Here is a 15276-nt window from a genome sequence, read left to right as displayed (position 1 = left end):
TTCACCCTCAATTCTGCTGGCCTAACACCCGCCAGCTCTACTGAGGACTGAGATAAGGGACTGGTCGGGACACTGGATTGCGAAGGGCGATCAATCTCAGCGTCACCTCTAGTACACTTGACAGGGGGAGGAATGTCAGACTCCACACTGACATCATCACCTCTACCCTCAACAGTGACACTCTGTTCCTCAGGCGCGTTTGACGGTGGTCCTGCATCCCCGCAGTCGACCCCAGCGTCCTGAAATTCTAATTCAGTCGATGGGCTGGGTTCAGTCTCCACACAGACACACTCAGCACCACCTCTAGTGTCCTGAGTGGGAAGTGGGGCGGCACCCATGCACGCATTCCCACTCTCCTCACCCACCACAGCAACACTCTGCTCACTAGGTTCCTCCATTGGTGGCCCTGCCTCACCACAGTCGACCCCAAGAACCTGTGACTTCACCAGTTCTTCCTCCCGGGCTGCAACCTGTGCCATAGATCTTGTAATTGCACAGACCGGGAACATGGCTTCCACTTCTGCATCAACTTCAATACCAATTTCTGGGGCGTCAAAACACTTCTCTGCCACAACAACTGGTGGGGGAAGAGATGGAAATACTTTCTCCCCAGCCAGGTCGTTCCCCAGCAGAAAATCAATCCCCTCTACTGGCATTACATCAGCAACAGCTACTTGAGCTGCAGCCTGAACAATGGGGCAATCGAGTTCCACATGAACATAATCATAGTATTCATCTGAGTTCATGCCTCTACACAGCACATACTTCCCTGAGTTTACAGGCCCTCCAGTCACGTTTCTGCACACAGACTGTTGTGCACAGGTATCACGAGCCACAGTAACTGGATAACTGATCCCATGAATTTTCACTGTGCCGTGACATATAAAAGGTTTACACCAGTCTAGGGACGATTTCTGAGGCAGTTCATCCGGAGGTGGCGTAGCATGTTGGGTAACCTTTTCAGCCTGAGCTGGCAGCGAGCACAGCCGGCTGCACTCCAGCTTTCCACAGACTTCTCCCTCACCGCTACCACTCTCCCAACTCCTCTCGTTCACCTGACTCGAACCTACAATTAGTGCCACTGGTTTGGCATTTTGGGAGGCCTTCCACTTAGGGCAGTTAGGCTTGATGTGCCCACTCTGTTTGCAAAAGTAACAAACTAGCTTTGAACTGGATACAGGGCTCTTTCTCCCAGAATTCTTTTTCTCCTCTGAACTTCCCTTGGACTGATTCACGGGAGATTTATCCCAGGCAGGGCCACTCACAGTCCTCTCCCTGGAATACTGAAAATTAGTATACTTGACCCCCATACTCCGCAAGGCAAACACCCGGTCATCAGCCCACGTCGCTGCTTCCTTCACGGTCTTAAATCTCTTCTCCCTAATTTTAACACCAATTTCTTTGTCAGCCATGTTGGTAAAATGTTCCATCAAAAGCAGTTCACGCACCTCGTTATACGAAGTGGCGCTCTCACTCAGCAACCACTCGTCTAACCTCTCCTCCAGATACCTAGCGTAGGCGATATAGGTGTCAGCAGGCCTTTTCCGAGCACCACGGAACAACAACCGATAAGCCTCTGGTCTAAGTTCATATGCCTTCAGGATGGCTGTTTTAAATTCATCATAATCATCTACATCCTCAGGGCTCAACCTATTATACACTTCCAAGGCTTTTCCCTTCAGCACATTAGATACCAACCCCACCCAGCGCTGCCTTGGCCACTCAAACTCCCTAGCCTTCTTCTCAAACCTGACAAACCATTCTGTCACCTTCAACTCATCAAATGCTGGCACTAATTTTAGACTCCTTGAGAACCAACTCTCCCTATCCTCTGCACGGCCTGAGGTTTGGGTATAAGTAGGTCTATTAGCAGTCAGCTCCAAGCGAGTCTTCTCCAGCTCAAATCGCATTTTTTCACGCTGCAACTCCATCTCCCTCTCTTCTTTCTCTCTGGCACGCTGCATCTCCCTCTCTTCTTTTTCACGCTGCATTTCCATCTCCATCTTTTTCAACTCCAACTGCAACTGAGCCTCCGGTGACAAGGCTCCAGGGTATATGGGAGTGGAATGAACAACTCCAGGGAAAGCACCAGACATCCCTGGGGGAACTGCTCTAAACTGGCTCGGCGGCATCATAGATGGTAATAGTGGGGTAGCGAAACGAGGCATTTCAGCACCATAGTCAAACTCAGGGCTCACACGGGGAGTACCTTTGCTATGTGCCTCTCGTTGTTCCATATCCACAGGTGACTCAGCACGTACGCGATCTGGTGTAGACACGCGTGACTCCATGGCGACAAATCAATGGCAGTACTAAATAATGAAATACTAATGCTGACTGAGAAACTACACACACATCAACTTCACCTCAAAGCACAGAGAACGCCAAGGTAACGATATCCTAGCAAGAAGAAGGCACTGTTAGGATATCCTGATGCGAGGTCGCCACTGTTACGGTGGCGCCAGCCCGGGGCTATTACAAAAAAGACAACAAGTCAGCCTTAGATGATCGGCCTCCACTGCGTTGCAAAAATAACGCAGACCCCGGCACTGACACTCCGCAAACTAGAGAAAAACTGCGCAACGGAAAAACTAAAACGCAACACTCTGTACTTTGGTAATAAAACGGAACAGCCTACCTATAGATCTAGCCTACTATCGTCACTACCGGAAGTAATACCGCCCGAGACAGTATACAGGAACACCTCCCACTTACTTCCGGTGGTGACGACTTTCTACTTAACCCGTGTCCAAGGGGGAACGCAGTTAATAGCTCACGATGGTTCTCACTAGCCTTGAGCAAAGAGATGGGATTAACTGTGTAGGGGTTAGGGGTGTGTGTGTGTATGTACGTGTGTTGGGGAACGTTAACAAAGGCAGCGAGAAGACCACGGTGAGCCAAACTGGCCCTCCAAAGACAACACGGTTACAAAAACAAAATAAAATAACTACTTCCCTCAGTCAGCAACAAAAGAATAAAAATAAACTTAAATGAAAACGCCAGCTCGGCATAAAAATGACTGGGGAGAGAGAGACTGTGCACACACGCACGATACGGAAGCTAGCTGGGAAGATACTGGCCTACTGCTAGGCTCGTGTTCAGCCAAGCGCGAACGCATGAATCAATTAATAAGAACTTAAATTCGTGCCCCTCTCTCTCTACAATAAATTGGTACTTCTAATGCAAGCAAAACATCATTAAATATACTGGTAGCTCACATAAGACAATCAAAATAATCAAATGCATTCTCAGCATGGTATTAAATAAAATTGCCCTCAGTGGCAGGAACGAAAGAAACAAAAGAACTTGTAGCACTCGCTAATATAAACTCCGCGAATGACACGGATACATACTGCATAATCCCCCTAGCCCAGCTGCAACGGCTGCATCCGTGGGAACGGAAAGGCGGACAGCGTAACAATATATATATATATATATATATATATATATATATATATATATATGTATGTATGTATCTATGTATCCATCTATCTATCTATCTATCTATCTATCTATATGTGTGTGTGTGTGTGTGTGTGTGTGTGTGTGTGTGTGTGTGTGTGTGTGTGTGTGTGTGTGTGTGTGTGTGTGTGCGTGTATGTATGTGTGTGTGTGTGTGTGTGATACGCATAATCTATAAGACATAATATATGAAGAAAGCAAAATTTTGCTTTTTCATAGATTTGCCATTTCATTAACTGATTTCGTGAAAGGAGCAAAGTTAATGCAGTTTTTCATTAACTGCGCAGATTCATTGTGCATTTTTCATGCACGAAGCTGGGAAAGAACTGAGACGTAAACCGTCATTTATAAACTACCACACAGCTGGTCCTGTCGCAATACAGGTTGTCTAGCCACCACACACCTGTTTGTTACACCACCAACACTGATCTGACCAGACGTAGTGTCAAAATATTTCATTCTGTGTGCCGTCTAAAAAATGGTGTTTGTCATTTGGGAGGATTACCAGGAGAAAAACAGTTCTAACTGTGGTAAAAAACTGCAAGATCTGGACACACTGAAAGCCGTGAAGTGTGCTAAGTAAGGAGTACTTTTGGTATCTCGTCATTAAGAGGAATGGGGCGAACTATCAGAAAGCTGGCACGATGATAATAACAGAGTCGGAGGCTCAGGATGCTCTTCAGCTGGCACACACAGTACCAGGTAAAAACAACCAGGCTAATTTCTAATAATAAGTTTGTGGGCATGAACGTGTGTGTGTGTGTGTGTGTGTGTGTGTGTGTGCAATGACTACTCCTCTGACACTTTCTTTTAGGGAAATGATTAACAAGTAAAAGAGTGCATCTCACTACTTTTTTTTTTTCCTGTAGAATATAAGGATGATGTTTGTCATGGGACATCTATGTATGTAGATGATAACTGTACAGAGATATCTGTGTATACCTGGCAGTTATATGTAAGCTCCTCAGTTTTCATCTGCTTTTTGTCAAAACAAATCTGTCTCTGTAAATAGTCAGTTCCTATTTTCTCTAAGTAAATCGTACCATTAAAGCAACAACTCCATAGCCTTAAAAGTGAGTTGCATGTCAGACTTTATCTTTTATTCACATTTAAAACACACGTAATACAAAGCATGAGTGCTTTGCCTGTGAGGTGGGACCGAGAATTTTGAAGGCTTCGTTATGATTACCGTAAATAATAGTGTGGTTCACTTCGCCGGGCACTGTACTGATAGTTCTACTTTTATTCTTTCGAACTCCAGTATCAAGATCCTACACATTTGATATACAAGGCCTTGCGGGAAAGCATGGTTTGACGATGACGACGATGATCATGAAAATGCAAAAGACAATGACAGTAACAGGAATGAGAAAGACAATAAAAACGATGATGGACTAATGAAAATGCAACGAGGGTGATGAATGACGACTTAAGCTGACAATGATGATAAGAATGCTATACAGTGAGTCATCATTGTATGTTTTGCATTAATTCGTCAGTAAATTAAAACAACATTCTCATTTAGAAGTTCCATTATTACTTAGAAAGACAGTTTCCCAGTCCCCGCACTTTACGACACCGAACGTATGTAAAAAGCTGTGACATAATGCAACTCATCCTTGACTTATAACAAGGACTGGTTGTACTGACAGACTTCAGCATTTAAATCTGTTGTGTGAAAGGAATTGTTGCAGCGGTGAAGCCAGTGAAGGCGTCCCCGTCGTAGGTGCTGTGGCTGCCATCACCAGCACCAGGCCAGTCACGATTTCCCACGCCGGGGTTGAGGACGAGAGGGACGGTTTGCACCTCTTGATGATGATAAATATGCAGATGATGATGATAGTGTTGATGATAAAGACGATGAAAATGATGCTGGCATGAAAAAGATGACAAGAAATATCCGAGGATGATGAAACAACAACAGTAATAATAATAATTAATAATAATAATAATAATAATAATATTAATAATAATAATAACAGTAATAATAATAATAATAATAATAATAATAATAATAATACGGCGAATCATATCACCTAAAATCCGTGGTGTGAATCCTGGAGTTATTGGGGCAGTTATCAACGAAGTCAGCAAAGGTGTCGCCGTCATAGTCGCCGTCGCACTCATCCCCGACGCCATTGCCGTCACGATCGCCTTGGCCGGGGTTGGGGACGAGGGGGCAGTTATCCCTCGAGTCCTCCAGCCCGTCGCCGTCCTTGTCATCGTCGCAAGCGTCACCCTGGCCGTCCCCGTCAGTGTCCAGTTGGTCACTATTGGCCAAGCCAGGGCAGTTGTCGCGGTTGTCCTGGGTGCCGTCCCTGGGGAAAGAGGGTACTGTACATGTCACTCTGATATAACGTGTTTTAAACCTGACCTACACTCCCAGTTCCTTTCACCTCAGTTGTCAGCCTGGTTAAGTGTATTCAGACCGGACTGTTGATCTGGCCGTGCAGCATCTTCTCCAAACGTGCAACATTTCTCTAAACCGTGCAACATTTTCTCTAAACTGCCACCTATCCCTAACTCCATTCGGCTTTGATGATGGTCAGCTACTGTATAGTGGCTGGAGAGTTGATCTGACCAGTAATCAAGAAGACTCATTCCTACCCTATTTCCAAGGCTTTCTGAATATCATGCAGTAACCGCCTATTACCTCCGTTGACGAAAGCTGGGCGAGGTAATATATTCACCCCTGTTTGTCCTTACTTTACGAGATCTCAAAAAGTTATTGATGGATTTCAGCGAAACTTCGTGAATATGTGGGTCGTGGACCAAGGAGGAGTTGATGGGATTTTGGTGGCGATCTGAAATCAAGTCCCGTTATAGGCTTTTTTTTTTTTTTTCATAAAATCTCTCAAAACTTATAAATTGATGGATTTCAATGACATTCTGTGGATATGTGGATCATGAACCAAGGAAGAGTTGATTAAATTTTGGTGGTTATCTGAGTTGTCTGGTATACAGTATGTGGTGGCAGAGGTATACGCTCTCTGAGTGCTGTCTACTTGTTATTCAAGCTGTGGGAGTGACCTATTTCGATCAGGTAAAACAAACTGACTACAATAAACCCCGAGAGATTTAAAAAAAAAAAAAAAGGTGAACAAAGGATAAAGAAATTCTACAACCAAATAAAGTAAACAAAAACAAAGAAATAGAATCAGAGAGCAGAGGAATATCAAAGAAATGGACAGGAAGAAAAAAAAGGGGCCAAGGAAACAAGAGGGTAGTGATGGAACAGAGTTTATGTTCCTCCGTCCCCTGTGACAGTACATAACGTATACACTGACACGACTTACTTGCACACATCTAACGTGTGGGCAAGTCTACTGTACACGTCAATAGGAGGTATACATAAGAATACAGATGAATATTCGATAGCTCATTACGAGAAACGGCAGACCGATAAGAGAAACAAGGGTGATGTGTAGTGAGAATAAACAAAGAGGAACCAACTAAGATGGCATGGAAGGAGCCGGTGAGGAGAGGGATGGATGTAAGGAAACTGAGATTAGGACGGAGAGATGGTGTGATGCGAGACAGAGAGTTGTGTATAAGGGAGGACGAGACGGCCGACAGAAGACGGTGGAGATACACAACAGCATCTGACCCTGCCTGGGAATAAGACTACAAAAGAATATATGTTAGACTAAGGAAACGAAGGAACAGCTAAAGTTAGGACCAAAATAATGATGAATGTGGCATGAAAAAAACATGTACGAGAAGTGAAGAGCACATTTTGAGAAAAACTGAAGGGACGATATGTTATGTGCAGAAAACTATTATATATATATATATATATATATCGTGTGTGTGTGTGTGTGTGTGCACCTATTTGTATTTTACAGGATCTGAGTACTATTCTTGTATTGTCCTGTCTCCAGCGTTGCAACTGTCCAACCTTTCCTTGAAAGTACTGATATTCTTAATACTTAACACACTTTCATCCAGTTGGTTCCATTTAGCTATACTTCTGTTTGGAAAACTATATTTGCTTACCGCAACAAAGCACCATAACAGTTTAAGTTTATAACTATGTCGTCTTGTCTTCCACCATTCCCTATAATATAATAATCTCTATTAATGTTTTCAGTACCTTGCATACACTTATACATCATTATCATTTCTCCCCTTTTTCTTTTCTCATGCAACGTAAGTAATTTCGACCTCTGTAACCTCTCCTCATACTGCAGTTCTCTCAAGTTAGGTATGAGCTTGTTAGCCAATCTTTGGACTTTCACTAATTTATTTATTTGTTTATAAGTCGGGAGACCACACAGCTGTTGCATTTTCTAATATAGGTTTTACCACTGTCATTATCAATTTACGTAACATATCTTCACTTATAATATTAAATGCTATTCTTATATATGTTAAAGGATTGTATGTTCCGCTGGTTATCTTATTTATATGCCTCTGGGATGATAATCCCTGCTGTTTTATTACACTCAGATCCATCTCATGTGTTGTCTTGGCAGTGTCTTCCATCCCTATATTATAGTCCCAGTTTGATCTTCTTTACATCCATCTCGATCACATAACACTTACTAGCATTAAATTCAGTCTTCCATTCCTGGCTCCATCTGTATAGTTGATCTAGGTCTTCCTGCAGCTCCCTACAGTGTGTCTCATTTACAATTTGTTTAATAATTTTTGCATCATCAGTAAACATATTCACATATTATTTAACTTTATTTGGCGTATCATTAACAGATACCGTATTAGAAACATTACATGGGTGCTAAAACTGCTCCCTGGGCCACATCACTTATTACTCCCTTCCATGATGAAAATTTGTCTCCAGTCATAGTTCTCATTAAATTCTGTCTGCCAATAAGCGTACTTCTCATAAAAAAATCACCCTCATTACCACGAATTTTTTCTAACTTCCAAATGAACCTCTAATGTGGTACTCTGTCAGGCACCTTCCTCAAGTCCAAGTAGATAAAATCGACCCACCCATCTCCCTCCTGCAGCACATTAACAACTCTGTTATAAAAACTCGGGTGTGACACATGAAGTATCTAATATAAAGCCAAACTGCCTGGAGGTAATTACCTTAGATTTCTTTCTTCCTGATGATTTTTTCACACAGTTTAGAAATAATGCTAATGAGTGACTGGTATAAAGTTTAACCCTCGGTCCGTGATGCATAGAAGGCAGACGTGGGTCTCTCAGACACACAAATATAAAAATTTGAGAAAAATGTTTATGTTTCGTTTATTCCAATCCTGAAAACAGAGTAGCTTATTTAATGTTTCTCCAACACAAACATGTAAAAAAAAATGAACTGTTCTTGTCTTTTTCTAGTTTTAACAAATTTTTGAAAAAATGTAGAAAACAATAAATAAATTTTGACCTTCTATAAGAAAAAAAAAAATCTGAATGGTTGCTTGAGTGGTCCCATTGCATGATACAAGTGTAAATAAATTTTGACCTTCTATAAGATAAAAAAAAAAAATCTGAATGGTTGCTTGAGTGGTCCCATAGCATGGTACAAGTGCTCGTGGGCCCTTCGGACCCTCTCGCATTTGCTGTTATGGAGGGCTCTCGCGTTGCGCACTAACTTTCTCATGGCTCGAGTAGACTCGATTTCTAAAAGTCCCAGTACCGAATGAACTGTTTTCCAAACCTAACTTTGATCGCTCTTAATTCTATTAAAAAATCATCAATCGAGATGGGACCAAGTTTTTCGACATCAGCGAATTTTCTGCGATTTTCATGCCAATTTTGGTGCACCAGGACGCCTCCGCACCGAAGAATGGCGCCCTCACATCGCTTCGGGAATGGAACCCAAGTTGTTCGCAAGCACGTCCGATATATTAACCACTCGGCCACGGCAACCGACCGGTCGCCGGGAGCGGCGTTTTATGGTCAAAAATTGATTGCTTATTTAATAAAATTTTTCAATCGTGATGGGACCAATTTTTTTCACATCAGCGAATTTTTTGCGATTTTTGTGCCAATTTTGGTGCTATTTGAATGTGGTTTCGGCTGCCCAAAATACACACACACACACAGACACGCAGCTAGTGCTATAGTATATGAGATGGGATGGTGCTTTCTTGTGTGAAGAGGGGATGCCAGATTTTGCAATTTTATCTGCAATCAAGGAGAACAAAAACCCAACACACCTCAGGTAGACATGGGTCTCACAGACCCTTAACATATAAAACCACCCATATACTGGGTAAACAGAGCGAGATCTTGAAGCAACTCACTCACCCTTTGCATGGAGACATAAAGTTAGAAAGCTACTGAGAAGAATAGGTCTCCCGGGTATTTAGAAGTTATAACAATGGGACAGGGGAGGTGGGTCTCACAGACCCATGTGTACCTGAGCAGAGTTAATTGGATCTTCTCTGTTCCTGCTCTTATATACTGGTAATATATTTGTCCACTTGCAGTCTCTCGACAGATCTTCTTCTTTTAAAAAACACTTTATTATTTGGAATATTGGTTTAACTAGTTGCTCAGCACATTTTGTAATTACCCAACAAGATTATGTTATGTGGTCCCATGGCTTTTCTTACATCCACATTTTTCATTAGCTCTAGCAGTTCCTTCGGCTCAAATTCTATCAAATTTATCTTATTCGTCCTTTTCTGATTTATTTCATATGTCTGGAAATCCTTTTCCTTTACAAAACCTGTCTGGAATTTTTCATTCAAAATCAGACATGTCCTCCTTTTGGTCACAGACTGATTCATCATCATTTAGTGTCTATAATCCCTTCTTTTCTTTTAATTAAGCTTCGCCGTATATATGGCGAAGCATATTGGTTTGGTAAGTATTACTGTTATTTTTACTTGCACTTTTTTTCTTAGATCTTGATGATATACAGAAAGGTACCCTAGGGTAACCCATGTACTTGTACCAAATATAAATGACGACCTATTTTCGAAGGTCATATACTTACGGTGCAAAAACTGCAAACTGAAATATCTCAGAAACTAACTGAGATACACCTATTTGTTTGAAAATCCTATGATAAAAAAGTTTGCTGAGAATTTTGGCTGAATATTTTGCCATTTAGCCTAGTGGAAAGTACCGAATTCAGATCTGCTTAGTGTTTTCTCTGTAACACGTTTTAGAGAAAACCACAAAAGCTTGAATGTTGTAACCTTACGGAAATCTATTGTAGCTGTGGTCCCTCTTATTATCTGAAAGGAATATGGTTACAGTTAAGCATATAATTAGCCAGTTATTGAGACAAATGTAAAATGTACCCATGCTTTCTTCCACACCTTTGTCTTCAGAGCTTGTTGATATTACACAAGAAGCTACCTTAGCGTTTAAGTACATGTTCCAAATATGAATGACACTGAACTACTTTTACAGGTCACAGGCCTGTTTAAGACGCAAAAATTTCATACTTTATATACCATAAATAGTTATGGTGAATCTTCCTCCTTGTAGCTACACAATAAGTATATAGGTAATAGTTTTAATATTTATATTTCTGTAAATCCACGATGTTATTCTCCAAATTGGCTGCGGCTTCTCTTCTAAACCTTACACAGTCATTTCTTTATCTCTTATAGCTCTCCCATGCAAGTTTACTCCTATTTTTTCTTGCTTGGTTCAGTCACTTCTTAATTTCTTATGTCTCTCCCACGCAAGTTTACTCCTAGTTTTTCTTGCCGTGTTCAGTCATTTCTTAATCTCTTATAGGCTTTCCCATGCGAGTTTACTCCTATTTTTCCTTGCTATGTTCCATACTTTATTTCGATCTTTTCTCCATTCCTATTCTACATTTATCAACGAACATCTTTTCATGTTTAGTTCCACATTTGGGAATCAATTATTAACTCCTTTATTGTATATCTCCCTAAAATGAGAGCATTAATTGTGTGCATCTGTAGCTTCACTAAATTCTTTCCAGTCATATTACCTTCAAATAATTTCTCATAGCCATGAAACCAGCTGCCATGAAACCAGCTTTGCTGTAATTATGCCTATCTTCCTTATGCCTTTTCCTTTCTTCCTCCTCCCAGTTCATGACCTCAAGTTCAGTAACTAAATGATCACTCTTTCCTAAGAAACAACAGTGTTTTATATTTTAGACATCAGTTGAATCTTTTGTAAACACGAGATATATCGTAGATGGTTCATCATCACCTCTCATTCCTGTGTCCTTGATGTTCTGAACCAGTAAGTTATCGGTTTCCAGTTCAAGTATTTTATTACCCCCGTGTGTTTGTATTACTTCCTGCATCTTTCTCCTCCCAATTTACGTCTTTGTAATTAAAGACTCCAGTTATGACTAGTCCATGTCTTCTCTGTGCAAGTTTTTCCAGATTACTCAACATATCTCTAGTCATATCCTCATACTCTTATTATTATTATTTTTTTTTTTACACAGTTCTAAGCTAACATACCAATCATTTACCAAGGAGTAAGGATGTAAGTTTAAAACATTGGTTGTTGTGCGACTTTGTTAGCTCCCTAGGGATTTTCGCATCCCTACTCTCTCTGTGTAAAATTAATAGGTGTACTCCACCTCCTTTACTTTGCTGTCTATGGAAGATGTGAATATACGAAAGAGCGTGGAATACGTCGTGTTTCCTCTCTCTCTCTCTCTCTTTCTGTTTGTATATATATAGATAGATAGATAGATAGATAGATAGATAGATATGGTTAGATAGATTGATAGACTGATTGATAGATAGATATAGATAGATAGATAGATAGATAGATATAGGTAGATATAGATAGATAGATAAACAGATGGATAGATATATCTGTCTGTCTATCAGTAGACTGACAGCTAGATAAATAGATAGATAGATGATTAGACATAGATGGATACATCGATACAAACTGAGAGATGTCAGAGGACGTCTTTCTTATTTGATTTTTGATGACCGTGGACGGTTTCATTCAGATTAGGGTATACTATTCCAACAGTGGTTATATTGTCTTCATCAACCCCTTCACTATCAAGGGCCTGTCCTACGCTGAATACAGTCGTACAGCACCAGCAAAAACTAGAAAGCACTCGGAGCGTATGCCCCAGCCGACGCATCCCCCCACCACCACCACCAAATATCGACTGCTGTACTGCTGTAGGTCCTCTTGCCTATCAGACGAATATTTTTACGGTCTCACATAGTCAATTAATTGTATGGTCTTAGCCTGCTCTTACACAATGTTAGACAGTGCATACCTCCGCCAATATATATATATATATATATATATATATATATATTTCTCTTTTTCCCTGCATCCGGACCCGGATCCACTTCAAAATCTAATCAACTCTTCTTTGATCCCACAACTCAACTATTACCCCATTTCACTGAAAGCTGATTACAGCTTTCTGAGATACCTTGTACAGGAAAAGTTACAGTACACAGAAACATACACGAGTGAATACATAACCTCTGTTCAGCTTCATTGGCAGAGGTAATAAGCTACAGAAATATGCCACTGTAGTGAAGTGGTTAACCTCTTTAATATGATAGATCCTTCTTAAGTAAAATTATCCAGAAGTGGCAGGAATAAAATTAACATGAAATTGACGCCACCTCTGACCTGTAATGGTGGTAAACCAAACCTGTCTTGGTCATAACCTGTACTGATTGTAAACCTGTCTTGATCGTAAATCTTTCCCAGTCATAAACCTAAACTGTTTTCGTCATGACAGTATTCCTGTCGTAGTCATAAACCTCCTCTGTTTTGATTATAAGCTTTACTTGTCTGACTCACCTGTCTTGATAATAAAACCTTGCCCGTCGTGCTCGTAACCTGCCCTGGTTCTAAATCTGTCTTGATCATAACCCGTGTTGATCACAAGGCTCACCTGTCTTGGTCGACGTCGTTGTCACACTGGTCACCAACCAGGTCGCCGTCAGCGTCGTCCTGGGTGGGGTTGGCGATAGAGGGGCAGTTGTCACACACGTCGCCTACGCCGTCACCGTCGCTGTCAGTCTGGTCCATGTTGCTGTGGTTGGGACAGTTGTCCGAGCCGCTGTCTACCCCTGTTACATAAGAGGGTTTGAGTTGTTTCATACTGTATTGGCAAAGGTAAGAGCAATCCTATTTTTCCCCATACAAGATGTAGGGACCTAAGGCTAGTGTACCGGAGTGCACTTGCCTACATCTTAGGGTATATGACTAACCCCCTCTGTGCATGGCTGTCAATCCAGCCGCAATATTCTAACCACTGGATAGCCAGGCGCCACCTTCTTAAGAACATAAGCAGAGAGGATGACTGCAGTAGGCCAGTTGGCCCATTCTAGGCAACTCCTACAAGACTGCGACTAAACTAATAGAACAAGTCAAGGATAACACAGACAAAGGCTCTCCCTCGCCCACCAAACCTTCTACCCGAAGCTGCAGAAAAAAAAAGTGAGAAGAAATACCATTCAGTATTGAAAAACTGGCGTGGAGATTTTATAGGGAAGTGCGAAAGTACAAAAGACTATCATAGTGATACCTGAAAAGGAAAAAAAAAATCATTACCGGCAATTATGATATATACATATATATATATATATATATATATATATATATATATATATATATATATATATATATATATATATATATACATACATATATTGCCAGACGCCTTAATCCCACACGGGGTGGCCACAAACAAATCGCCTCCACGTCGCCCTGTCCCCCGCCATTTCACTGCCCTGCTCCCAATTCACATCCCCCTCTCTTATACAGTATACCTCTCCACTCCATCCCTCCATCTCATTCTTGGCCTTCCCCTCCCTCTCTTCCCCTCCACCTCACTCACATACACTCTCCTCGTTTGTCTTTCACTCGCCATCCTCTCAACATGGCCAAGCCACCTCAATGTGTTTCTCCTAACGCTTCCTATCACATCCACATCCACACCACAACGCTCCTTCACATCCTCATTTGTCAGTCTGTCTCCCCATGTGACTCCACATGCTCCTCTCAAATAACTCATTTTCACTGCTCTCACTCCTGACTTATGTCCCTCCAACATGGTCCAAGCTTCACTTCCATACGTTAGAGTTGGTATCACAATACTGTCATGTAACTTCTCTCTCTCTCTCTCTCTCTCTCTCTGTATATATATATAGAATATATATATATATATATATATATATATATATATATATATATATATATATATATATATATATATATATATCCAACCCTTACTTATCATATTTTTATCTAGCCTTTGCATGAAACTCTCAATGGAAGGGGCAGCAACCATAACACTAGGTAGCTCATTTCATTCTTCCACTACCCTTTTGCCAATCCAATTTCTGCCCATCTCACTGCAAAAACGAAATTTACTTAATTTAAAACTATTAGTTCAAATTCTATCCTGTATGCTCATTGAATTACCTCGTTAATCCATTATTTACGAGTATTTCCTCATCCACTTAAAACACCTCTATTAAGTTTCCTCTTACTCTACCCCGCTCTAATGAATGCAGATTTAGTCTTTTTTAGTCTGCCTTCATATGAAAGATTCCGAATATCATGACTCATTTTTGTCATTCTTATATGTACATTTTCTAACGAATTTATATCCATTCTATTGTACTGACACCAAAATTGCACGGCATAGTCTAAATGTGGCCTTAGTAATGCTAGATAAAGTTGGAGTTTTACGTAAGACATCCCATTGCTCACGCTTTGTGAAATAAATCCTAGGACCATATTTGCATTATTTCTCGCATTTATTCACTGTCTTGGTTTAAGGTCTTTACTAACCATGACTCCTAGATCTCTCGCATTCCGATTTATTAATTCCTTTGTTATCTAACTGGCATCCAGTATCTATGATGGTCTTGCCCACGTTAAATACTTTACATTTTT

At 41.0% G+C, this 15276-nt stretch overlaps 1 protein-coding gene across 1 annotated transcript in view; it reads right to left on the bottom strand.

Moving 5' to 3' along the window:
* Positions 1–15276, bottom strand: part of LOC145415623 (cartilage oligomeric matrix protein-like) — a 108812-nt gene that overhangs the window by 53725 nt on the left and 39811 nt on the right. Inside the window, exons 6-7 of the mRNA XM_080284844.1 lie at positions 13265–13442; positions 5499–5780 (exon numbers count right to left, since the gene is read on the bottom strand). Coding sequence (XP_080140970.1) covers positions 5499–5780; positions 13265–13442 — 460 coding nt within the window. The remainder of the gene's footprint in view (positions 1–5498; positions 5781–13264; positions 13443–15276) is intronic.

The sequence above is a fragment of the Coenobita brevimanus genome, chromosome 103 (assembly GCF_032717465.1).
Source record: "Coenobita brevimanus isolate Jiangsu-jjx chromosome 103, ASM3271746v2, whole genome shotgun sequence".
NCBI classification, from domain to species: domain Eukaryota; kingdom Metazoa; phylum Arthropoda; class Malacostraca; order Decapoda; family Coenobitidae; genus Coenobita; species Coenobita brevimanus.
Note: the sequence above shows the minus strand (reverse complement) of the source record. Positions and strands in the feature narration are given on the sequence as shown.